This window comes from Cadophora gregata, assembly GCF_030347475.1.
Source record: "Cadophora gregata isolate MNR1 chromosome Unknown scaffold_3, whole genome shotgun sequence".
NCBI lineage: Eukaryota > Fungi > Ascomycota > Leotiomycetes > Helotiales > Ploettnerulaceae > Cadophora > Cadophora gregata.
Window position 1 is genome coordinate 1,712,784 of NW_026695926.1, and position 25,527 is coordinate 1,738,310.

The 25,527-nt window shown below is 49.4% G+C and overlaps 6 protein-coding genes across 6 annotated transcripts; 3 read left to right on the forward strand and 3 right to left on the reverse strand.

The window, feature by feature from the left end:
- Positions 1 to 688: 688 nt before the first annotated feature.
- On the forward strand, positions 689 to 1,785 carry ONS95_009100 (uncharacterized protein; the record flags this gene model as incomplete). Its single annotated transcript, XM_058502670.1, has 3 exons — positions 689 to 765; positions 918 to 1,653; positions 1,702 to 1,785. The coding sequence occupies 3 exons, from the start codon at positions 689 to 691 to the stop codon at positions 1,783 to 1,785; spliced, it is 897 nt and encodes a 298-aa protein (XP_058361599.1).
- Positions 1,786 to 5,448: 3,663 nt separating this feature from the next.
- Positions 5,449 to 5,823, forward strand: ONS95_009101 (uncharacterized protein; the record flags this gene model as incomplete). Its single annotated transcript, XM_058502671.1, has 1 exon — positions 5,449 to 5,823. The coding sequence occupies one exon, from the start codon at positions 5,449 to 5,451 to the stop codon at positions 5,821 to 5,823; it is 375 nt and encodes a 124-aa protein (XP_058361600.1).
- A 1,666-nt stretch (positions 5,824 to 7,489) lies between these two features.
- On the reverse strand, positions 7,490 to 11,303 carry ONS95_009102 (uncharacterized protein). Its single transcript, XM_058502672.1, has 6 exons — positions 10,548 to 11,303; positions 10,248 to 10,368; positions 10,009 to 10,163; positions 9,900 to 9,962; positions 9,708 to 9,851; positions 7,490 to 9,658 (listed from the first exon to the last, which is right to left on the reverse strand). Exons 1-6 carry the CDS (start codon positions 10,571 to 10,573, stop codon positions 9,232 to 9,234), a joined length of 936 nt encoding a protein of 311 aa, XP_058361601.1. The 5' UTR covers positions 10,574 to 11,303; the 3' UTR covers positions 7,490 to 9,231.
- Positions 11,304 to 12,353: 1,050 nt separating this feature from the next.
- ONS95_009103 (uncharacterized protein) lies at positions 12,354 to 12,809 on the forward strand (the record flags this gene model as incomplete). The annotated part of the gene is made up of 1 exon (XM_058502673.1): positions 12,354 to 12,809. The coding sequence occupies one exon, from the start codon at positions 12,354 to 12,356 to the stop codon at positions 12,807 to 12,809; it is 456 nt and encodes a 151-aa protein (XP_058361602.1).
- An 8,603-nt stretch (positions 12,810 to 21,412) lies between these two features.
- ONS95_009104 (uncharacterized protein) lies at positions 21,413 to 21,724 on the reverse strand (the record flags this gene model as incomplete). Its single annotated transcript, XM_058502674.1, has 1 exon — positions 21,413 to 21,724. The coding sequence occupies one exon, from the start codon at positions 21,722 to 21,724 to the stop codon at positions 21,413 to 21,415; it is 312 nt and encodes a 103-aa protein (XP_058361603.1).
- Positions 21,725 to 23,544: 1,820 nt separating this feature from the next.
- ONS95_009105 (uncharacterized protein) lies at positions 23,545 to 24,837 on the reverse strand (the record flags this gene model as incomplete). Its single annotated transcript, XM_058502675.1, has 1 exon — positions 23,545 to 24,837. The coding sequence occupies one exon, from the start codon at positions 24,835 to 24,837 to the stop codon at positions 23,545 to 23,547; it is 1,293 nt and encodes a 430-aa protein (XP_058361604.1).
- Between the last annotated feature and the right edge of the window lie 690 nt (positions 24,838 to 25,527).

Sequence of the window (25,527 nt, forward strand, 5' to 3'; positions counted from 1 at the left end):
GACAGCTGTCAAGCAAGCTCATTCAAGTGGCTGGTCGCTGCTGACATGTCGGAACTCGTCAATCTCCACTTGTTCGGCTCGCTTGTATGGAATTGTGGCCCAAAAGGGGCAAGACCGTAAGCACAACTTGTTACGATTGGGAGACCGCACGCAGCTTCGATTCATGGAACAATAGTTAGGGAGACATGGACTAGACCCTCGATACCTGAAATCAATCCAGCATAATGGTTCTGTGTCCGGTGTGATATCATTCATGCCAGAATGACTTACCGAGCGGCAATGCCTATGACTCGGCAACACAACTTCTTGATTATTAAAGAGACCTCTTTAGGTGAGCCGTACACTTGAATATAAGGGTACGGCCAGTTTGGGCCATATCTTTGATTTTTGAGAGAGGGGTGCTGACAGTCAGGGGTATAGGAGAGGCCGTGGAAGACGGTTCCATGCGCGCCATCTTCGACGCTCGGTAGGCGCTTACTACCAAGGCCTGGATCTCACCCAGTACTCCAAACGCTACAAAGGGGTCCCTAGATGCCAAGATCGCTACGCCCTGAGAGGCGACAGCTGCTTAGAATTTATAAGGCGTTTATCTGGTCTTCTGAAATCATCGTTCGGTACAGACAAGACCATCGACGTTGACACCCCACTGAATTCAAACCGACAACAATCGTCTCGATCTGCCAGAAACATGGCTTCTGATGAAGAGAGATCTTTGAAGGGTCGGGCTGGTAAGCCAAAGGTCCGTACAGGCTGTAAAACCTGCAAGTATGTTACAGTTCCCTAGCCCCTGATTGCCAGAATCGTTCTCCATTTGGACACAGGGCCATAGCTAGACATAGCCATATCCAGTCACCATCAACTGCATACAACTCTGAACCAACAATTACGTCTGAACTACTAACTTATTCTCTCGACAGACGAAGGAAGGTCAAGTGCGATGAAGGGAAGCCCGGGTGCTTAAGATGTCTGAAGTTCGGAACTGAGTGTGAAGGCTACCGACCCAAACGGTCAGGACAACAAGCCAAAGCAACCAAGGGCACGACAGCGCATCGAAAACGTCTCCTTCTTCCCAATGACTCTCAACTGATACTTCGTCGAGCATCAGAGCCCATTCCTCATTCCCCACAGCAGCCTCTTGCTGCATCGCAACTAAAAGGCGGTCTGGAAGACCAGCAGTACCTAGGTATCAAGAATACCACCGAAGAAGACAGCAGCTTGTGGGACTTTGGTGAAGAAGTCCTTCACAATATACCCTGGGACCACAGACAATCCGACCTTCCTCACACGGAGCCCACGATCCAGCAGCTCAATGACTCTATCGCCGCCCTCAGCAAAGCAAAGAATTTGGAACGAGCAGGAGACATGTCAGGCCTGGCATCTGCTCACTTCAATTATGCATTTCGACAGTACGGTCGAGCGCTTGAAGGGATCCGAGAGATCGCATCCTCCCCGTCGGAGACTCATCCCACGAAATTGCTCCTACACGCCTCTGTGTTGATCTTCATTTTTGAGAGCATACAAGACAATTCCATGGTAGCGATTACGCATTTGAAGAGCGCGTACAATGCTTTGGTCACTCGCGATCCGTCACTCAAGGAATTTGAACTTGCTAAGATTATCGAGGAAATCAATGAACAGTCGTCGTTGAATGAGGCAAGTGGTAGCCATGATGGCTGATGTCTGGATTCTAACAGTCTACAGATCTTCTTGCAACTCAAAGATTTGCAGATCCAAAGCAATGTTCCTCCCATCGTTGTTGGATTTGTGCGTTCGAGCTTTGGCTGACCCCAGGATTTGTCTTCAATTCAACCACTACTATTCCTAAACACGACGGGATTCTATTAGATCTCGGACCTGAAGCTTAATGTCTAGACTTCTCGGGTACTACGCTGCGCGGACTATATGATCGCTATTGCAAGTCTTCACAGCAAAGGGTCTTCTTGGCTCTGCATTGAAAGTCGCAATCGACGACGATGAAATCGTGTTACCTTGGAGTCGTCTTTTCAAGAATCACCTCGACATACACCAGTCGTTCGGGGCACACCAAGACCGCCTATCAGCCAGATTTAAGATGTTTCCGTACCAACTTTAGAAGCTCCATGAGAGTATGCTTAGCGAGACACGATGAACATGAAGAACAAGTTTCATCTCCTCGAATGCGACTATGTACCTCCGTACCGCAATATTCTGCACAGCAGCAAATGGTCATCATTAGCTACGTCTCTTGGCGTGGAATTGGGCAGAGGACACAATCTCTTCACAAATGAAGGCTCTGAAGCGAGGTAGAACAGTAGCATCATTCGAGCCAGGCAATGCTGCTTGACAACAAACTACAGCCATCTCTGCGAGTTTCGCATCAGCAGACTCAAGTCTCAGCCCGGAATAGAAGACGAATGATTTTCAAAAGTCTTCGTCGGGACATGGTATGGCTCTGGACAAGAAGCAAGGGAAGCTCTCCGTGAGAGTGTATGACGATTAGACTATCCTTCGCAGCAGTAGAGGTCTCATGGGCTTAGATGGACGATCACTCTATCTCGCCTGCCTTAACTTTTCAATGCAAGCTACAATTCAACCACGCTATCAAGGTTGCTTCTGACATGCACTTTCTACCAAACCAAGCCTCAAATCTAAAGCATCTCAAGTCAGCATCAAATCTTCCGCCCCAGTGGCTCGTGAACAGTACTAAGCTAATAGCTTGAACATCAATATCAGGGTTTGGCAACATACATCGTGACTCCGTGAGACGACTGCATATGCATACGCATATAAAGTCAGCTTTTGGCTTTTACCGGCAAGATTCCAAACCCATCACGAACTGTGCTTGCATATGATTGGACGACAATACGCAAGCGAGGAGATCGGGCCCAGCCGCCCCACAGCGAAATGTCAGCACGAACGACATCAACACTAAAAGTAACATCAGCAGCAGGTGACGGTCAATCTCATCTTTTCAACATTGGAAATCTTCGAACCGGCGATATTTCACCGGTCATACGAAATTTTGTGCTTTCATTAGTTGCTGGTGAGTTGGTAAGAAGAAGGGATATTATTTCCCAGTGCGAGAAATTCGGAAATGAACTTCGAATCATCGTTCCCCGTTGAGGAAAAAGTGTTTGCAACGGTCAAGCTTGCTCTCAACAAAATTTGCAAGGGAAAATTGTCAAATTCAAAGCGTCTTACACTCATCTCATCTCTCTCCGTCTGCGCAACAACTGTCTTATGTTATTGACGAAGCACAAAGATGGTTAGCGCTTCCTATCTACCTGATCTCATACCACAACTTATCCTCTCACAGAATAGCCTTCATTGTACTAAGCCGTGTCTTGCGCAAATGCTCGTATTACCAAGTATGGCATCGACTGCCAAGCTGTCAACCCCTCCGTCCAGGTCGAAGTCTAAAAAACGACATTGTACGCCTTGGATATCCGAACCAGCTTCAAAAGTGGAATTGGCAATGCTTCTTCGCTCACTTTAGTATGGTAGGCCCATAACTGAGGAGGTTCGTCATACGGTTGCATTAGGATGTCTTGGACTTGTGGCGGAGATATCTTCGAACTGAACACTGCTCTAGGTGAAATCTTTAATCTTCTATAATTTCCATCTCTGTCGCAGCGGCAACGGATCTAGAAGGTCTGAAAGAGGGCGGTGATCAAACGCAGGGTTTATTCTGCGCTCTTCGAGCTCTAGCCGGAGCTCCTCGCCATCATTATTTGCCCGAAGGGCCGAAGAAAAGTTTCCGAAGGCATGTGCAGGTTTTTCGGACGGAAAAGACCGTGGCATGTTGTGCCATGACTTCTTTCGACTTCCTAGAACAGCGACATAGGTCAAAGAGATGAGCCAATGATACAGAATATGAAACGCTTTCGAGTGAAAAAGATCTCCTTCCATGCAAAAGGCAATATCTGCAGAAGTATGGAGGTTGACGTTTCGAGGCTGAATGATCGACCTGAGCCGCGTCAGGAGATAGCGGCACAATACAGAAGTGTCGTGTGATACACCATAAATTCCAGCAAGTGGCTTGGTCAAATCTTTGCGCTGAGCTGTTCACAAAATTCTGTTTAGTGTTCTAGCTTCCTGCTGTGCTTCGCTGCCGGGTTTCCGCAGCAAAAGCCAGCTCCATGCTGTAGCGCCACTGTCAGCCTTAACACTTGAACGACATGCTTATAAGTGTTTTCCTATGTCCATGGAGTTATGAGGAGAGATACCAAGACGTTCTCTTCAGCTTGTCGGTTTCTGCGGATAGTACGGAGGTGTCCAAAAGGCTGTTGCTAACCGAAGTCTTGACAATATTGACGAAAACGACAAAACACCGCGCTCAAGATAAGCTTGCGACAATATGATGCACAATAAAACAACAAGTCTTTGAATTACCAATCAACGATCTCTCATATAATCATCAATCAGAACAACAAACCCTTCTCAGCAAGTAAAAGATTCGAAGTCAGCCCTAAACAAATCACGTGCAAGGCTTACACAGTACAGCTGGATCTCAGCTGCGGTCAGCAACGAAAATAGAAACTCAACGCTGGAAACTCCGGGAGTCTGGTACTCCCAACCTAAAAGATTATCCGACTTTCCCCATCTCTTGACGATAATATGGTCGATTGATCATCTCACACGACAATTATATTCAAGTGATGGATCGGCTGAGCTTCTTTCGTATCACGCGAGAAACGCAGCACTGCTTACCATTGGTTATTCCTTCGAGTTTCCTTGCCTACATTTAAGCCGCATCCTGAAATAGAAACACCGGGCCTTTTTCGTATCCAAGGCGCAGCTGAGACCACTTCACTTCTACTATTCCTCTGGAATTGTGGTGTAGCGGGGGAGAGGAAGTCAGCTGACTTTGAGTTTAAGGTAAGGTCGGGAGTTTGGACGGGGAGTTACAGAAGTTGGGGTGGTGAGATGAGATGAGACGATGCACAGCCTCCCCGCATTCCCCTCCTCAGCCTTACGGAATCGAACCCCGCGCCTCGTCCTATTTTCTGATCCGAACTACACTATCGTGACCGTGGCGGCGGGCTGGCTGATTGCTGTGCACATAGTCTACATCCCTCAGGGCTGACAGACAGCGCCGTTCGCCGTTCTTGGCGAGCAATATGCTGCGCTGGCGGCTGGTGTGGAGAGAAAGGTAGGTGTAGGTATGTAGTGGGAGGCATCGAGGGGAAGGTTTGGAAACACGAGCATGGGTGGGTAAGTAGGTTTGTCGATACGAGATGGATGGATATATAAACCTCGTGGTCCTCGTCCCAGAATCGAAACCTCATCAGTATCAACAATCATCTCCATTCATCACATCTACTACTTGCAATAATCAACAATCAACAATCAACCCTTCCAACACCCTTTCCACTCTCGACTTCACATCAAAAATCACCCTTTTCTACAAAAACTTCTTCTCTTCTCTCCAAGAAACCCAACCCAACCCAACCCGGCCCAACAATCAAAATGCAATCCCTCACCACCCTCACCCTCGCCCTCCTCGCCGCCGCCGCTGGCACCTCCGTGACCGCCTCCCCCATCGCAAAAACCACCGTCCAATTCACCAACGACTACTCCGGGCGATCCGCCAACGTTCCCGTCTCCCTCGACGGCGCAAAGAACAGCGTCGCCGCCCTCCTCACCAACACCCCTCTCGATGCAAACCACAGCTTCCTGGCCACGTCCTTCTTCCTGCAGTCCAACTTCCAGGGCGTCAAGTGCGATCTCTATCTTGATAACTATGTTGTTACGATCACGGAGCAGCGTACTTTTGCCGGGTTTGCGCCTGTTGCGCAGCCGAAGGATTTGGTGGGTGCGCAGATTGCTTGTGTTAAGTACTGAGTGGGGGGGGCTTGCTGCTTGGTGGTGGGTAGGAGGGGATGAGGAGTTTGTACTTTTGGTGTTCTGTTTTGGTTTAGATCTTGGTTTTGCATAGCATGGATGGTTTTGCATTCTTAGATTGGATGGGTGGTGGAAAATGAAGGTTGGACGCATTTGTGTTATGGAGTTCTTTGTGACTTACTTGGATGTGCCAGTTTTGGAATTAGCAATACTTGCTTCAGATATGACGATTTTTACACTCCTTAACCAATATGTATTTTGAGAATATTCATTTACCTTACCTGCTGTGCTTCATTGACTGTTGAGATGCTATATTTCCAGTAAAAACACCGACTATACATAGTCACAAAACCCCGGTCCAAACCGGATATTCGGGATAGAGAACGGTCAGAGATCATGCTTAATATTCTGCTCATGATACGTTGGCGCTGATGCCTGTGTGCTTCTGTGTGTGTTGCTTGCCCAAGGATTGTTTTATATCCAGTTTCTGAGAATGTTGTCCCTTGGAGAGAACTAACCCGTGAACTTCAAAGAACTCCATCCCTACATCAAACAGACTTTCTTTATCCCTTACGCTGCGTATTTCTCATTCTCAACATTCTCTCTCCCATTTCAAATCCTTCCTTCCTTCTACGCCCAAACTTCCTCCCCAACCAACACAGTGCAAACCTCTGCCATAATACTTGCTTGCTTACTTGCTTGCTTGCTTATCTCATCTCATTACGTGCCAGCAATCAAAGTCTCATCAACTTACATGTGAGGGAGGCGGCGATAATCTTGCAAGCTACCTGCTAAGTTACTCCTTTTGCGTTTATCATTCAAATTTTAATTCCTCGGTCGAACCTCCTCTGCTTTGCAATTGATATCTACTGACCTTACCTGAGGTATCTTTACTGATTTGAGAAAAGTCGCGCAAATGACTGCCTACCTGCCTGCTTACCTGTCGTCTGCGAACTTCGAAAAGAGGGATAGGAAAAGCACGCTAGCATGCCGGGATGCCTTGAGTATGAATTCGGAAAGACAAGAAGTAAGGGAAGGAACGGTGTGTTAATGCATGCATGGATGGATTGATTGATTGATTGAGCGAGCTCGCGAGCGAACGAACGAATTGTAAAGAGGTCAGAATGTGATGGGATCGGATGGAAGAGGAGAGGAGAGGATCCGAGGGTTTTGTGTAGCTCGCTATATACAGTATGAGTATGACTATGAGCAAAAGCAGAGGAATGGGGAATGGAACTTTGGAAAGAATGCGAAAGAGTCATTCCTAGTCCGACATATTTATCGGACCGACATCAATGCAAGATTTCGAGTTACATTATTTTAGGACTCAAGGTTTTCATTCTTTATTTCTACCCATCTACCCATCTACCCATCTACATTCTTCCAGTTCACCCAGCCCAGCCAAAACCCATCTCAGTTGTCAGTTTCGTGGTCTTGCTTGCTTTCTTGCTTGCCGGTTGGCTTCAGCTCCCAGCACCGTCAAAGTTATCGACATATGATCCCACACTTCCTTGCTTCTTTAACTGCCTAGGTAGATAAGCAAGCAAGCAAGCTCAAGGGGCTTGAACGCAAACCATCTGAACTTGACTTATCCAAATCCGCCGACGTCTGGAATTCCGGCCGGCCTGTCTGTCTGTCCTTCTCTCTATCCACCCTCCACCCTCCACCCTCCACCCGGCTCGCTCCGGTTCGAGAAAAAAAGAAAGGAAAGTTCCGTCTCATCTCATCTCAGCCCAGGTATGCGTGCCATAATCCCAGAATCCTGGGTCAGAGACAGTTCTTGTCTGATCCTGTCATGTCTCATCTCATCTCATCTGCGTCATGTCGCAATCCAGTCCCGTCATTCTTGAGAATCGATTTCAGTGGGAAAAAGTAAGGAAACCTTGTACGACCCCAGGCTTACATTGTTAGGGCGGTGAGGTTGCCTGGTCGACAATAATCTTGATGGTACAGAATCTCAATGCCGAGACACAGGACTTGCCTGAGGGAACTGGCATCCAAGGGTGAACCGTACATGCCAGCTCGTTACTCAGATCGCTCCGCAACCCCCACGGCGAAAGGGTTTAGCGTGTCCAAAATTTCTCGTCATTTTCTCCAAGACGCCTGCGACATGTCTCATCACCACGCCCGCATAGCCATTTTCTCTGGGACCTCAGAATGGCCGAAAACCCCTTCGATGTTACTCCTATCCAATCGAGTCCGGTCAAATCCAATTGACTTAACTCCCAGCCGATCCACCACCCAACGAACAGGTCTCCCTCCGACAAATTGGCATGCTCCCTATTTCAGCTGGCTGGTTTGCTGGCTTGCTGACCTGGTCTGGTCTGTAACACAGTGTTCACTGCGCCTCTGCAATCACCCTCTCGATCATGTAACACCAACACCAACATCATGCCATCCTTGCGCTCCCGGAGTGCCGGTTAGTGGTCAATCCATCCCAAACGCAAATCTTCATTACCCTCACACAAAACCCAAAATCCAACACCAACATGCCCAAAATCTGTCACTTTGCGACTCCTGTCCCAGGACTCGTTTCGTTCCTCCCGTGCTGGTTGGTCTGGGCTGAGCGGGGGTCCTCGCTTCGCTTCGGTCCGGAGCGTCGTACAGGGATGTTTTCCAACAAAAAAAAACCAACAGTGGGATTGAGGGACAGGGAAGAGCTACGAAATGCCGATTGGATGTTTTCTCGGCGTACTGGTCATACGAGTCCACAAAACACACATTTATTCAACCTCGAAACCCGACCCCAACACACAACACCAAAGCAGGCCGTAGTATGGTCTGCAGTGAACTTCTTGAAATGACCATGCGATGCGCCACGCTTGAAACACGGAGCAGAACAGCTCATCGGGGAAGGTGGTAAATCGATCCGGGCAGCCGCCAGAAATTGCAGGTTGTTCGCGTACCGAGCGGAATTTCGGCCGTAATTGAAGTGTAATGAGCCAGGTCAGGGAGAGGAGGGAGGAGGGGTTACATCTGCAGGCGCTTAGAGCTGCATATGCATCTAACCCAGTCTTTCTGCGCGCGCGCATATGGTACTACAATGCGGTTAAGGAAGGGAGGGGGCCCATTTCGTTTGATTGAGAGGTCTGCCTTGCCCAGGCTTAGACGGGTTGGGTTGTCTGTACCGCATTTTTGTATTTTGTTCGGGTAAATTGAATACAGGTTGGTCATTGAGATCCCGTCGAATCCGAGGGTGGTGTGAGAGAAGAGCCGCGAGGTGTGCTGCAGGCTGGCGTTTGAAGGGTGGCTTGTTAATTCTCGCTGCGGAAGGACTCAAGCATTGGCTGGCCGGCGAGCAATCCAAATGTGCCTAATTAGCGGAAACATGTTAGCTTGGACGTCATAGAGGCAATTTTAGGAAAAATTTGTTGCGCGAATAGGGCAATGGATAGGCAGAATCACAACTCACATATTGCAGTAGACGTGGTGCTTCTTGGAGCAGACCTCCCTCTTGACATCTCCAATCAATCTATCCACGTCTTCTTTCGTCCACTGGCTCATCCGTGTCAGAGGCGCCGTGGTAAGTGCATCCAAGCCTTGCGTAAGACCGAGATTATACCAGCGCCCAATATCTTTCTGATGAGGGTCGTTCTCCCACGGGTTCAGGGGAATTTTGATGACCTGCTCTTTGATGTCCACGAAGCCTGCTCTGTGAAGCATTGCTCCTGTGTCGTGGTTGTATGCCAGCGGCCTGTAAGCGCGCTCTGTCGCATCCAATAGCAGTCTGCTCCATTGTATGAGGCTGGAATTCGCAGGGAGGGTACCGTCGTCGCACCGTGGCTCTATGTCAATCTCCACATGCTCCAGCCATCCGTAGCCTGGTTTCAAATGCCTAATTCTGTCAGCCTCTGCTCACTTCCATCCAGATTTGTGTATCCCACCTTAAAATTTGTGCATATGTGGTTGGCCAGCTAGTTATGCTTCCTGCCAGCATCCGCATGTGGATCATATCCCAAGAATCAACATCGCACCAAAACCATGGGGACTCGATATCTCGCTGGGCAAAAGTCAAGTTCGGCGGAATTCTGCATATAGTTAGCAGTTGAATCTTCCCGCAATCTCCTGGTTCTTACTTTGCAGGTTGAATCAGTGCCAGATCTATCCCCTGCACCTCTGCGTGATGGTGGTAATATTTCCTGCTAAAATCAGCCTCGTTCACTGTCTCCTAAATCCGCGCCTTACTCTGCCATATCAATCGCCCAAATGCCTGTTCCACAGCCCAAATCCAATATCCTGGGCCCTTTATCATAGTTCGGGCTAAAGGGCGTGGCGTGCAGTTCTTCATTTCTGGCGACCGAGAAGAATTTGTGGTAGATGTCCATGCGATCCATCTCAGACTGCCCCTCAGTTAGCCCACCACCCTATGTCCTACCGGCTCGTATTTCTGCCCTGCACTGTACTGGAAGAATCGTAGCACTCACCTCGTCAATTGGAAACATGTATTTGCCATTTCTGAAGCCACAGTAGGTGCGCCCATACTCTATGTAATTTGGTGGGGGAGGTTGGCTGGTTTGGTGTTCGGGGCGAACAGGGAGGGGCATTCTGGCGGGGTTCTTGTCAGTGACTGCTCTCCGACAAGGAGAACACAGAATTGAGGTCGCAGATTCTGTGCAGTGCTGGAAAAGTTTCTGCAGAGTTTTGAAGGGTGCGGACTTGGTGGGGGGGAAGTAAATATCCCGCAAAGACACGGCCTTCAACCACCAGAGGGAAATCAAACGTACCCATTGTTGGCCATGGTCACAACCATCGAGACAATTATGTATAGGAAATTCGTCGCAGAGGTCGCTGTTGCTTTTATACTATCATCTGCTGTTCGTAGCAGGTGGGGTTTCGCTGTATTCGAGGAAGCCTGTAATAGACTGTAATGTAATGTTGTGACGTGGTTAGAGGTATGTAGAAGACGAGGTTGTAGAGACCGGATTGAATCGAAGTGAAGTGGTGGTGCGTAGAGAATGCAAGTGACGTGGAAGTGGGTGGGTATCTGGCTGTTGAAGTAGTGGGTTCGGTGACGGTGACGGTGAAGACGGCTGCCGGTGTTGGCACAGTCGCTGGCGTCTGGCGTCAGAGTCTCTGGTCCTGGGAAAGGAGAGCGAACGAACGAATAGTCGAGGAGACGAGAAGTACTGCTGGGTCGTGGTAGGTATGTATGTAATTGAACGAACGGTGGTCGACGTCCTGGTAGCGGGTCCCAAAGAAAGTGCAGACGGCGAAGGGCACGGCTACGGTCTACCTTAGCTTTGGTTCTAGCTCGACGCCCAGAAGGGTTTGGGTTTGGGTTTGGGTTTGGGTTTGGGTTTGGGTTTGGGTACGGGATTGGGATTGGGTTTGGATGGCTGGCTGCTACAGTAAGTAAGTACTGTACTGCACAGTGCTACTGTAGTCGGGGTCCACTGGCACCCTGCAAATGGTGCTCGTCGTCTCTGGCCTCCCTCTGGAAGACCCTGTCCTGGTCTAAATGTTCCCTGGCTCTTCCCTGACTGGCGGAGCTGTCTTCTTCTGGAAAAGCGCCTCACCCACCTGCTCCGTAGTCCCTCACCTCAGTAGTACAGTAGTACTCTCGGGCACGGGAGATGGCAGACCTGGAAACCCAGCAGTCAGAACAGGGCACGGCAGGGCATCAGGGCAGCAGGACAGGGTCAGTGGCGGCGGTACAATCTGGAATCCAACGAATGGAGCAGCGCCTAGGGCAAGCCTCTACACCGCTAACAGCTCCTCTGGACCTCCCAGTCCCAGATTCGTCCCAGCGTGCAACCTCGCTGACCTTGTCCTTGGGACGGGAATGGCACTGACGGCAGCGTAGCGTAGCGTAGTGTAGCGGCAGAGTAGCGCTGTGTCGCCTGTGACCCCGAACGCTCCCAAGCCCGTAGCTGTTCCGTGCTGCCTGTAGCTGCCCGCAGAAGGGAATTAGACTTTGGGGGTTTTGCTGGGTAAATTCACTTGGTACAGGTGGCTTGCAGCTGATAGACATCGGCTGGTGTTCTAGTGTTCCCTCGCTTGGAGAGTTTGGGGGAAGGGGACTGAGGATCTGTGGTGTTTGACTCGCGGGCAGACGACCAGACTGGAAGGGGACGACGAGAGCAGGTTTTGCTTCGGAGATTTGTTGATGCTTAGGGTTAGTTGTTCATCGATCGATCGCATGGTCGATCTTTGACATGCTTCTGGGATTTAGATTACTTGCTCGTCCTGATACTAAAGCTCGGCATTAATCGAGGCGTAAGGGCTGACAATCCATCATCGAAGTCTATCGGATAGCCTGAGACAAGACAAAGGTTCGCAAGAACCCCATTGTACCTTGTAGTACCTGCCTCGCATTGGGTCGGATTACTTTCGTCGCGAGTCTCCACCAAATTTTCACAAAAGGACTAAAAGTCATGCAGGTACGCGCTAGAAGATATAAAAAGCTTCTGGTGCATCATGTAGTCTCAATCCCAACGGCGGTAACATATTTGTGGGGACCGACTGCTCTATCTCGTCTCCACCGCCCGATGAACCTGGACAACGGACCCGACATAACAATATAAATATTAATGGCGGGAGTCGGCGGGTACAGAATAAAGGGAGAAGGTGTTTCACATGTTCATTTTGGACCAGACGAGTTGGAAAAAGGCCGAAGAAGGCTGAGGCTTGTGATGGGGGCCGAATATACCCTGTCTGTCTGTATCAGAATTACTGGCGATTGTTCGGATCCGAGAGGAGAGTTGCGAGCAACAAATGCTTGCAGATCGAATTACACCCAGTCTGACGATTCTCTCAAAACTCAAATTTCTGTGCCACGTTCAAGCAGATGTTGGTATTGGTGTTTGGCCTGGAATCGGGGTGTCGTTCCTATTCGTGTACTCTACCGACAGTCAGGACCAGAGAACCGATCTCTGGGAATCCAATCAACCGATCGAGTACAGGATAATTTAAGTTTCGTGATGAACGAGTTTTCACCTAGGGTTAGAAAGAATGATGGAATCCTCCGCGGAGATGAAGTGAAATGAAACGAAACAGGTCTGGTCTTAGTAATAGCAGGAATGCTAACAGGAGGTTGGGTCTGTCTGGTTTGGTCTCTTTCTCCGTGTTTTGATATTGTGGGTTGATCTGGAAAGCAAGGCGAATGCAGACTGACCTCCCTTTGATACTTCCCTTCTTCTAGGTCTCAGAGGTCAAAAATCAGATGAATGATCCTTCTGTTGTTCAAACAGCGCGTTGGATCACTCAACGTCAAATTTGTCTACCTGCACCAGCAAAAATTGACCAACAAACAGGGCTCGGATATATTCTTGTCCCACTACAATACCACCCAAGCAACCAGCGTATCCTAGTCCTTGTCCTTGCTCATCGTCACACGGGAATCACCTATGGCGTGGTACAGACTCGTCAGATTTCTTCCTGCAGTTGAGGATTTGTGTCGCAGGGTAATAAAGTTGTGGTTAGAGTTCTGGCCTGCTCAGTTGACACGATTCATTCTTATCTTCTCCTCTCTCTGCGCAGGTTTGGAAGAGGAGATCTTCGCACAAGATTCTCAATATCTGATTTAAGATTAAAGTCAAGCTGGGTTTCTTTCGGCCCTTTCATCCTTGGGGATGATCATTCCCAGCCGCACCGAGATTGCAACAACAGCCCCAGCCAGGCGGGACGGGGTAGTCTCCATCCAATCTATGATTCATGGGATACCGAGCCGGCGGTACGCCCGTCTGCATGCCCAATACCGGACATTCATCATTCCAAGTAACCAACGATACTTGTATGGCAAATACGAAATGAACTCCGAGGTGAAAACTCTGGTCTGCAAGATTAAGCGCAGTCGGTGAGACAAAACTACTTCTCTTCTCTTCCAGTGGTGGGAACGGATATTGCGTCCTGAAGGAGATATAGGTGTCCATCCATCCATCTCCGTCCAGCGGTACAGTACGGTGGAGGCGCGGTACCGTCATCAGGCCCGACAGTTCGGTTCACCAACCAGGATCCGGCGGTTTGCAGAGGCGGGTCGATTGAATGGCCCGCACCCGCTTGTACAGTACCAGCACTTCGAGTCCTCGACACAACACAACACAACACATCCATGACAACCGATACAGCTGAGCTGGAACTGCACATCTGATATGTACTCTGACCAACTCACAATAAAGTCTGCACATCTCCAACCACTGAGCATCCTTCCTATTCCACCAACATTCCGATCCCGGCAAATGCCATGCTCGACCTCATGCTGACGGTACCCTGCGCCGCACCCATCCTTGAAGCCCCAAAATCTTCACACCAACCGGCTGTCCTACACTCGTATTATACCCAATCCCGGTGTATACCCCATCACCATTTCCGCACCATCCTCGACGCTATATGCGGTTTATGGTAACCGGGACATGTCATAGAATCGGGCATCCAGTAAGTAGGTCGAAACGGCTCAGCCGATCCCAAGCCGAAGGATTCGGACTGCTGACTTTGCTGACTAGCATCCTCCTCTCATACCGCGCTTACATAAATTTCTACATCCACATGACTGGAAAGCACTACGCCTCATGTTGGATATTCACAACATCTGACATTCCAGCTGACAAAATGACAATAATGCTGGAAAGCATCTCCCCATTTGGACGGCACGGCCAGAACCGAAAACGATCATCGATCGAATCGGAAAGTCTGAACCGTATTGCATTCCAATCCACTTTACAACAAACAAAAACCAACAAAAGACGACCCGACCCAACGAACAGGAATCAAGCAAAGAAATCGGAAATCTCCACAGCCGAGCCGCACGCACTTCCAACAACGCTGCGGCGCCGGAGAGCGTGACGCTTTGCTTTCATTGATCGATCCCTCCAACCACCCCACCTGCTCCGACCCACCCTAGCTTTCCCAACAGAGAGGACTGCCTCTTGCATAGCATATGCAATCATACATGCATGATGGCGGCCCATGTGGTGGCCAAGCACGGGATGGCATTACCTCGAATCGGGGATTGGTTGCGTAAGATTTACCAGTAGAAAGATCCGTTTGGGTCGGGGAGGAGGAGAACCAACAGCCAAGACTGACAGACACAGAGTCTGGATTCTGGATTTTTAATATATGATTGCGGTGTCTATATGTGGGAGATAGCAAGCGGCTTGCAATCTAGGCGACTAACGTAATAGGTGAACTGGAATCGAAGGACATTTCTGGTGGACGGAGCAACGACCGGAATCTCATCCTTAGGTTCATCTTGTGTTGCATTTCGCTCGACCGACTTATGCCTCAACTCACTTTTCCCTCTTGGAGAGACTATTCATGCCATGGCAGGTTCCAAATCATGGCGGTAAGCGGTCCGTAAAACCCAACATACCTACCTACCCACCCGCCGTGATGGTTAAGCTCACCAGCACAGCACAACGCCGCACGTCTCATCACAGTACATCAACCTACACAGCGCTGGCTCCACCCAGCTCCTCGGAACCACATCTATCCACTTACTCCATGACGGCCAACCACGGACCAATACTGTATCCGGTACCCTTGCACATGTACTTGTACCTCTGTCACAGTCATAAACTATTTGCGTTAGAAGTACAGTACAGTACATGTGTACATACGAAACAACACAATACAGCACAGCACAGCACAACACGGAGGTACAGCCGTACGAGGAAGTATTTCAGGTATTTCTATTTTAGTCTTGGAATGCGTAGGTAAGCGCTGGCTAGGTAGGGCGCGATATGTGAGAGCTGTACTTTACTTTCCAGGCGGTACCCAATCAGATGTGTTGAACAATAGAAAACTTAATGAGAAACTTTTGCAAACGATCCTGTAAACATACCTACTTACCTACCTCGGTAGGTATATACCAAATAAACTCCCTCCATCGCATCGCATTTACCGCTCAGAACCCTCCCCCTCCCCATCTAGGTCTTGCGTTGCCTGCATCTCATCCTCTTCCAAGTCCAGCAACCTCATCCCCTCTCCCTTCATTCCTTCCAGCCTTCTCTTCTGACCAAACCACCCAATCCCATCTTACCTACTATCTTAAGCCCAAGCCCAAGTCCAAGCGGGTTCTCCCCTCCCGTACTCGTAATTGACACTCGAACACTCAGGACACGGTGGACACCACACCCACCCGACGGTCTGGGACGCACATTCCCTGCTCGATGGGCTTGCTCGCGAACAGGGGTCTTCCCAGCCTGGCAAACAAATGTCTCACACACCCGCGAGCCACCATCCCATCATATCCCATCAGTCAGCAATGCCCCTGTCCGGCTGAGTTGGGATGGGACGGGGCGGCGTGCAGGGATATGCTCGGCTGGGATAGGGGATGGATTGGGTGGTGGTGGTGGGATACTCGTAGGATGGGATGGGATAGGATGGGAGGAGCCGAGGTTTGGCTGGGTTGAAGGGGAGGGGTTCGCTTGTGAGAATGGCAGAATGAATGGGAAGAGGAAAGGAAAAGGTGAAAGGGATTTAGGATTAATGCTCTGTTTTTTTTTTAAAAAAAAAACTTCGAGAATAGAGAGAAAAGGAAAAGAAGAGGAGGGGGAAACATCTGTTCGTTTTTACTACTGTACTGTCTGAGGGTTTCGTATTTTCGGAAAGGGAGGGAGGTAGGATTGCTAAATTTACGAGTATATCCGGACGGAGATGTAGGTAAGGTTACCACGAGTCAAGCAAGCAAGCAAGCAAGCACAAGCTCTAAATTAAATCCCACGGAGCTCTCTTCTCCTCTCTCGCTCACACGCAAGCGTCAAAGCAAAGCAAAGCAAAGCTACAGCTTGCCTTTCGTTCTTATTAGGTACTTACCTCATTTCTCAAATACACCCTTCTTGTTCTCCAAATTTTCCGAAAATGACCACTCCATCTACATTCCCTTCCTTCCTTCCTTCCTTCCTTCCTTCCTTCCTTCTTTCAATTTCACACATCACCATACTGTACTTGCAGCCTCCAAGCAATCATCATCAACACCACATCCCACGTGCCTTTTCATGATCACCACCTCATGCATTCACCCACCAATCCTCTTCCCACCCCACCCCACCCCACCCCAACCCACAATAATAATGCGCGGCGAAATACGAGTATTACCTACCTAAAAACAATCATCTTAATTCTCAAGGGATAAGGTACCGATACAGCGGTCGACTAATCGTAATTCAACTTCAGATCTAAAAGCTCAAGTAGTCGGTCGGCGAATGTCCGTTTCCTCGAGTAAGAGATGAGCGAATTGGCGATGGGGGATCTGCATGTCGAGATACGGAACAGGAAGGAGAGGAGGTTGAGCACTACCTAACTTACAGTAGCGATGGAAAGGTGAGTGCCGTGGCCGTGATCGTCGGTACGGTGAGAGCTGTGAGAGCTGCTGGACGTAAATTTACAGTACAGTACCGGTATGGGATGGGACAGAAGTCAATATAGGTAGTCTTGTCTCGTCTAGTCTGTTTTTCCATATTGAGATTTTCGGATTCCTATTCTCTTCTGTTCTGTTCTGTTGATGAGAGTTTGCCTGGTGGCTTTCGCACCCGACTGATCTGATGGTGTGGGCCTCTACCGAGACCGAGAGAGTGGTCTGGCATGGATGGATGGGCCTTGATGATGCCTGCTTTCCTGGTACTAAATTTTTGGATTGGATTGACTTTGGTTGACTTCCATTGATGGTTCCGTTGGTAATTCCTTTTTGTTTGATGCGCTTTGGTTGATGAGGATGATTTTTTTGAGGTTCCTTTCCCAGTTGGGATGATTTGGTTGGAGCCCGTACCTGCTATCTCACCATTTGATTCTTCAAGTCGAAGGAAGGAGGGAGTGACTTTTAAATAGTTACTGCTACTTCATGGCAGCATATTCATGTTTTTGTCCTTGGTTTTTTTCTTTTCCAATTTCCTTTCTTCCTCCATTTCTGTGGTCTGTCGCCTCTAATAAGTCACGATCGCAACTAATTCTTATCACCTTTTATTTTGTCTTTGTAAAATGCTCGCTTCCAAAATGGCATTCCAATAAGTATGGTTTATTGTATGCAAGACCTGAATGGATAGGATCAAGCCTCAATTGCTACGAAAGGCACAACCTCGTACGCCTGTCTCACATACGATGGTTGGGAATCTTCAAAGACCACAGCAACCACAAATCCAGGTCTTGGTCCTACAGGTCTCTCCTCACACAAAATGCTACAACCCAATATCTTGGTTCTTGGGACATGAATCTGTATCATCCGGCGAGCACAGCGATTAGGCTGTACCTGTACGAGCCTCGGGGATCTGGTGTTCAGCATCGGACAATAGTAGCGACGGAAACAGGGAGTCTCGGGAGCGACATTCGACATAGTCTGCTGTTCTAGAGTGGCTTCCAGGTCTAGGATACTAAAGGTTGGTGTGCGACGAGATATTTGGGCACCTCACCTGCAGATGGTGATCGGGTTTGGTGTGCATGGTGCCTTGACACCATGTTCCCTGGTGCCCGAACCTAGCCAAAGCACGATCAATTGGATATACTGCATTTAGGAAGTGCAAGCTCGGCTTGTTGAACTTCGGCCTTGCAATCCATTTCGTATCCGTCTATCATCACATCCTTACAATATCAGCGGACAGGCATTTGACGTCAAGCATTTACTCACCTGCATCAACATCCCTCCCATGTTCGAGAAATCCCCGAAGTCGGATCACCCCCAATTCGGTGAGAGTGTACCGTTCCCTTGGAATTGGCGCAGTCACCTGGTTCTTTTACAGGCTTCAAGTTCACTCTTCGCTTCTCTCATGTGCCTGCAGGAGCTTCCTACCTTGCCCCGCAGACAGAAACCCCCGGCAACAACCAGTCATTCCGACAGCCACTTCACATCAACAGTGAAGACACCATTTACCCCTCCAGTACAGAAATTGCCATATATTAAAAGCGAGACATGATTCGCACGTTCGCAAGATCTACGCACATCGAAGACCATTCTGCATCGCCGATTCCGATACTCTGGCTACCCAAAGTGCTCTCGGCTCCAGTTGCATCATTTATGGTGCAACACACCGCTGTCTGAAAGCAATCTATTTAGCCATGCATTCGATGCACCTCTTGCAGCATCGAATGCATTAGTATGCAGCAGGTCTGGGACTTGTGTTACGCCTGGTTGATTTTGGCTGGGTATTCGGCTCACCGCACTCCAGTATCGGTTCTCAAACCAGACACTTACGCTCCTCCAAACACGAGGTCTCCCATTGAGAACGAAGGACGATACATGTTGCCTCGCACCTCGCACATCTCAGAACATTAAGCTCTCGGTCCGGAACGGAAGTCTTACCATACTGTCTTGAAGGAGACAGACATCTGGTCCCTGGCGGGTTGGAACATGCCTGCTCCAAACGTGCCGAAGAATCACAACAACATGCAACCCTCTCATACGCCACCAATAGTTCACGCTGGCAAATCACAATTTTCAATCTATGCTTCTATTCGGTCCGCAAACTCCTTCCATAACGCCACTTCTCAATTGATCGTCGTGCTTCTAAGTCACTAAAAGTGGAGACACCAGACCTCACCTCGATTCAACCGCCCGAAATCACTCGACAATCAGCTTTACAGTTGCGCCTGTAGAATGGAATTACATGCCACAGGTCCACAATGACACTCCTGCGTAACAATCAAACAGCGATTTGCCCTAGTCGAGACTCAAAATGACAGATGATAGGCGCAGCCTTAAAAGACAAATGATTGAAAGGTCATGATCCTTCACTGACCAAACTAAATCAATCACAGTGCCGCATCTGGTGGCGCGCACAGAGCTTTATTTTATCTTGACCAGAACACTACGAGTTTTTACAGGTCCGCCTCACTGAGTTCTCCTGCGGGCTGCTTACCACCCAGCACCATCTCAACATACAACTGCCGGCTGACCTCGAACGAGGCTTTCGCCTTGCCCAGGGATGATAGTACCTGTTTGTTTTAATAGTGGGCCCTCGCTCGTTCTGGCCTGTAAGCCGTAAGGGCACTGTATACCTTGAGAGCCTGGTTAAGCACTTTTCTAATATCCTAGTATGAGCTTCGTTCCTGATCAAGGGCATTGCAGCCTCATTTTGGTTTAGTCGCGCATAGTGCACTGCGACTTTGTAACACGCAGCGGCCGTTTGATGGTGATTGTCACCGACCGTGGACCGATATTGAAGCAAGGCCCTCTGGTGGTATGCCAAACTCTCGTCCAGGTCCCCTTGAGTAGCCTTAACATTCCCCCAGGCATGGAAGAATCTTCCGGTACTAATGGCAAGTATGTCAGAATACCCTGGGTTCGGATTATTGCGGGATTTTGAACTTACATGAATGACTCGCGATCGTTAAGACCATACGCAAATTCACGAATAGAAAGCCCTTCCAGAAGCACAGAGAGTGACTTTCGATTTTGCCCATGAGCTAGTATACTTGGCCTAAATTGACACGAAGGAAAGACCACATGGTTTGAGGAAGGGTTTCTTCCCGCATTATGTCGATTGCCTTCTGGCAGCACTCTTCTTCTTTTTGCCATTGCAGATTCATCATCTGAGCCACGCCGAGTTCGTTCCACGATATTGCAAGACCCGTTCCCACGCCTGATGGGTTTATGGCAAATTCGTCGCTCAGGAGCGAGTTATATGTCTCACAACATGAGAGAGCTACTGGAGACTTGTTAGTAACGGTTCCAGCACAACCACCGTGATGGATAATCTCTGCTAGACGACCATTGATACGTGAGAACAATGGTGGCCCCAGCTGCCCCAGCTGGCTGTGTCTGCGTCGCGGACTTGGTATCCACCATTTTTAACATGTTGCAGATCACCTTCGAAATGTCGTAGAAATCTTCTGACTCTTCTGGGTCGCCCTGTTCAAGATGGTACTTTGACATCTCAGTCATTTGCACTGACTCAAGTGGAATTTAGGAGCCTACCAGCCAGCGCCTGTCAAAAGCCTTGAAAGCTCCAGACTTGTTTCTGGTTGCAGACTTTCCTCTTGCTCCACTCGAGATGATATAAAGCGGGAAGCGGAAGATTTGATCCGCACAGTGTGCGGAAACTCTTCTTCGCATACAACCCCAGCGCGCCACACTATGCCGCCAATCAGACGTATCTTAGGGCCAGACTGATGCTAGTAATCTGACCGTGGCAGAGAAAATAGCCCAAAAACGGGCGTTTGACATCTTCCCTCGAGCAGGGTCCTGAATCAGTCGATGTATTGTCAATTCATTCGCATTCTTGTCTCTCGACACTAGAGAAGACTGTAGGAGCTCGGATATCGCTTTCTGGTAAACCATCGCGGTGGTAAGAAAGCCTTCCAAGGCTGCAATCCCTGGTTGGTTAGGGAGGATACGCTCAGGGATATGATCGGGGCCCAGGAACGAATGTGCGTCCAACAGCGTGCCGCCGTTTTCAAGGCCCTCAATCGCCCAAACAGTGGCCACATTATGCTCATATCCGCTGCGATGACCGGGAGTATCGAGAAAAAGATTGAATAGTTCCTCAAGAGATTCCTCCTCTTTTTAAGCTTGAAGGAAATCTGCGAAGGAGAGCTGCCGCCGTGTGACAACACCAGCCATTTGTGCAATGGCGAGGGGATATCCTCCCAGACGTTCTGCCACGTCAAACAGCTGCGGGTCGACTCCATCAGTGTCGGTATCACGCTCAGTCAGTTTGAGGAGTCAATCCGCTGCTTCCTCACGGCTGAAATGGCCGAGGTCAACTCCATCAGTTGCCAAAAATCGACTCTTCTTAGCAAGGGGGTCACGGCGAGTAGTCAAAACACATCCAGGTCCGTCCAAGGGCCAGTAGTAGTCCGTCAGCATCTCAGCGTCATCTACATTGTCAAGAACTGAGAACCATTTAGCAGTATCCTGCGCGTCAGTATCGATAATGTCATAAGTTATGAAGGCAATTGCAAGCCATCCTTTGACAATGTCCCGTGTCACTGTCTGGTATTTAGCATCGGATGAGTCTTCCGGAACGAGCCCCATTTCGATAGCGATGCGGCTGAATCCCTCCGCAATTTTACTTGGTTGATCAGCGTACACTCAGAAGATGGCATCAAAGTGGTCCTTTCGAGAATGGACGTATTCTGCAGCGGCTTGCGTCTTGCCAATGCCGCCAGGCCCACATATCGCGAGGCTTCTTAATTGCGTCCTACCAATCATCCGTAGGTCATTTTCTTCAGGGGTTGTAAGGAATGTTTTATTCAGCAGTTGCAAGATATCCGATCGGCCATGGAAATCTGCGTTGCGACTGGGATGAATATACTAGGGCCATCGGGGCTCTCTTCTCGCCAAAGAGAAATCCGATGCCATTGACACCATCTCCGCGCTTAAGACGGATCCTTGAGTTGCCTGCCTTGATGTATCTGGAGTTGCGAGACTTGAATCCAAGGGTTTTAGTTCAGCAAACTCATCCAACCTCTGTCTGGAAAGATTCTGCGCGCCCATTCTGCTTGGTCGAGAATATCAAGTCAGTTCGCTGCTCGGTCTCCCGGGTCACAAAGATTAATAAAATCGGGGTGCAAACACTGGCCTGCTCAAATCTTCGAGAAGAAGTGGACAGGTTTAAGGAGTCTTCTTTGGTAATCGAGATCTGATTTCTGGATGGGCGCGTTCGGCCTCAACATGGACGCCGCATTCGTCCAGTATCTCGCGTTTTCTGTCTAATAGTGAGTGCGGTCCTCCCAGGAGGATCACCGAAGCCAGGGCGCGCAGCAAGGATCGTAGCTCGAGGCTCTTCTCGTGAGCGAGACACAGCCCCTCATCAAATCAGCGGGGAGAGTAGAATGGTTTACCTAGTTTGGAGCGGTGGGCCTTCACTTCTTTGACAATAAGTCCACCCAATGACAATCGAGTACAGCCCCTGCTGAACAGTTCATCCCTTCATTCTTGACCTGAGGCTCATGGTGCGAATGACTTACGTTCTCCTCCTCGGCCAGCTCGACCAAGCAAGCAAGGAAGTAGATCCTCCCTTTGGCCCAACAAACTCTGCCATCAGAACTTCTCCGCGGCGGGCGGTAAGATGTAGTCAAATGAATAGAGCGCGCGATCAGATAGACTTTGAGCGAGGATCGCTCGAGATGGGAATTCGGGCAGGCCACTACAATAATCTTTCCCCTCGACAGGTTGACTGTTGACGCCCGACGCCTGACGCCCGAGTACTGAGACTTTCTCCATGGCGAGATCACGCGGGGCGGGTTGGAATCTACCTACAGTATCACTACCGGCGATTACCTGACCCAGAATACAGGCGCGAAGGCTGCTACCTACGGACAGGACTTCCTTGGTAACTCGGTAGAACTTCATATTGGATTTCTGCTCTAGAAACTCTGTGGTCCTTTAGTGGTGTCTGAAAAGTGTTCACCATTGTTGTATGTGACCTTAGAGCGAGTAGATTACAACCTACAGCCCTCCTTGAGTTAACTAGATTTAAAGACTTGAGAAGGTCTTCCGCTTCTCCTTCTGGATGTTTTTTTGATGCCCCTGAAGTTAACTTCCTGCCCTCATGAATGAGCAATGTCATCCGTCTGCCAGTCCCTTTTTTCACTCCCCCTTGCTCCCCTCTTTCTTGCCCGCATATTGATGTTCCTCTGCCTCCTTTCCTACTACTTCTAGCTCCTTGAATAAAGTCGGCTTCCATCCTGATTTCTATGTGGTGAAAGGGTACGCTTTTTCTGTCACTGTTTTCGTAGGTAAGACACCAACTTCCCCGGCTAGAATTCTCGTTTAAGTACCTAAATAAGGCAATTAGTGGGTCATGTAAACAGTGGCAGGATGGAATAATCGTACCCGGGTGAAGCGATTGCTTAAGCGACTAAAGAAGATCCATTGGTCACAAATGTGAGAACTGCGAGAGACATGGCATTGATTGCTGTACGAAGAGTGGGTTCGATGACGGGGGCAAAGAGACCACTGTGATTTCTGGGGATCTGGTCCAGCTGATTGCGTCGCGCCGCGTCGTCCCATTTCTCCGCATCCGTGCCTCCACAGAACCATACCGCGTACGGGATATTATGCGGATTAGCCAAGTTGGGCAAATCTTCGCTGGCTGCTTTCGGCACGTCTATTTGCAAGCTGTCACCAAAACAGGGTTGCCACGTATTCCTCAGCCTCTCGACGATGGCGACGTTGTTATCCGTCACTGGAAATGTCGTTCTCACCGTAATCTGGGGAGGCTCGGGGACGTTGGACGCTTCGCACTCGGCCGTGATGATCTGTTTGACCCTCTCCAACACTTTCTTCCGGACCTGGGAATTGAAAGTCCTGATGTTGAGTTTAAAGTCTAGGAAATCAGGGATGATGTTCTCGGCTTCGCCGGCATGGATACTCCCGCACGTGATGACGGCCACGTCTGACGGCGCGATATCTCGGCTCACAATGCTCTGGAGGCGGACAATGATGTAGCTGGCGATGACAATCGGATCGATGGAACTTTCTGGCTGGGCTCCGTGGCCCCCGCGTCCAAAGATTCTCACGTCGAAGGAACCTGCTGCCGCTTGTGTGGGGCCCGAACCGATCGACACGGTGCCCGTCCGTTGATGGTCGACGGGCTGAAAGAGAATCAGGTCGGGGATAGGGATCTTTTCGTATAGCCCATCTTCCACCATAGCCGTGGCACCTCTCCCCCTCTCTTCGTCCGGCTGAAAAACACAGATCACAGTTCCGTTCCAATACGACTTGGCAGCTATGAGCAGGTGTATGGTCGCCAGGAGACAGGATATGTGGAGGTCATGAGCGCAGGCATGCATCAGTGTTTGTTCGACTCCATTGCTGTCGCGCGCGCAAACTTTGCTCGCGTATGGGAGCCCCGTTTCTTCTAGCACCGGGAGAGCGTCAAGTTCTGCACGGATCAGAACGATGGGACCAGGGCCATTGCGCAGGATACCGGCGAGGCCGTAACCACCTATGCCTTCTTTCACATCGAGGCCAAGATCGGTGAGATGCCGAGCCACAAGAGCCGCCGTTTGAGACTCCTGGGTGCCTAATTCAGGGTGCGAGTGGATATATTTGCAGATGTCCTCAAAAGGTGACCAGTCGGGACGGAATCGATCGACGATGGCAGCCAACTCTTGCGGCTGGTGGAGGGGATGGCTCCTCATCTTTGAGGATTATGATTTAAAGGTCTTTCGAAACTTGTCGTGCAAAGGAGAAATAATGTTATGATATGGTAGGCGACTTCGTTTTCGGCGTGAACCTCGAAGTTGCTCTAGGTAGGCAGCAGGAGTAGAGCACGGTAGAAGCGTCCACCCCAAACGACAGCCCAAACTGTTCAACCGCCCACGCTTACCCCACCAAAATTTTGTCGATTCTTCAAATTGCTTAAAATATGCAATATTTGGCTCAACAGGGCTGTCACCAACAAGAATTCACTTTCCGACTCCGTCAGATAATTCTGTTGAAGCTATGTTGCGAAACTGAAGACCAAGCTATTGTTGTCAAATACTTGCTACATCTTGTGCTAAACCTAATGCAAACCCAATCCTTGGCCAGCTCTATCCCTCGTAGTATACCAGAAAGCGGGCCTCAATACTTTTCCTTGGGCTCTCATCAGGTGGAGTCAGCGGGTTTTCGAAAGATGCGTGCGGCACTTCTAGTACCACAGTTCAGTCTCCATTCCGGTTCTTGATAGTAGCAACGGTGGACGATGGCGGTGAATCTAGAAACTGTATCAGCTCTGAACCTCATGCCAGACCCATGAGAGCTAAGGTAAGATCTGTTGCTGACCAATGTGTGCCACCGAAATTGGCTGGTTGTAATGATAAGTCTGTCCAGTTGAGAGAGAGAGAGTA

Excerpts from the sequence above, each read along its gene's own strand:
- ONS95_009102 (XM_058502672.1), bottom strand. The coding sequence starts at position 10,573 with ATGGTTGTGACCATGGCCAACAATGG. Across the intron at positions 10,369-10,547 it reads GTGACCATGGCCAACAATGG|AATGCCCCTCCCTGTTCGCC; the intron begins GTACGTTTGATT and ends GAACCCCGCCAG. Across the intron at positions 9,963-10,008 it reads TGGGCGATTGATATGGCAGA|GAAATATTACCACCATCACG; the intron begins GTAAGGCGCGGA and ends TGATTTTAGCAG.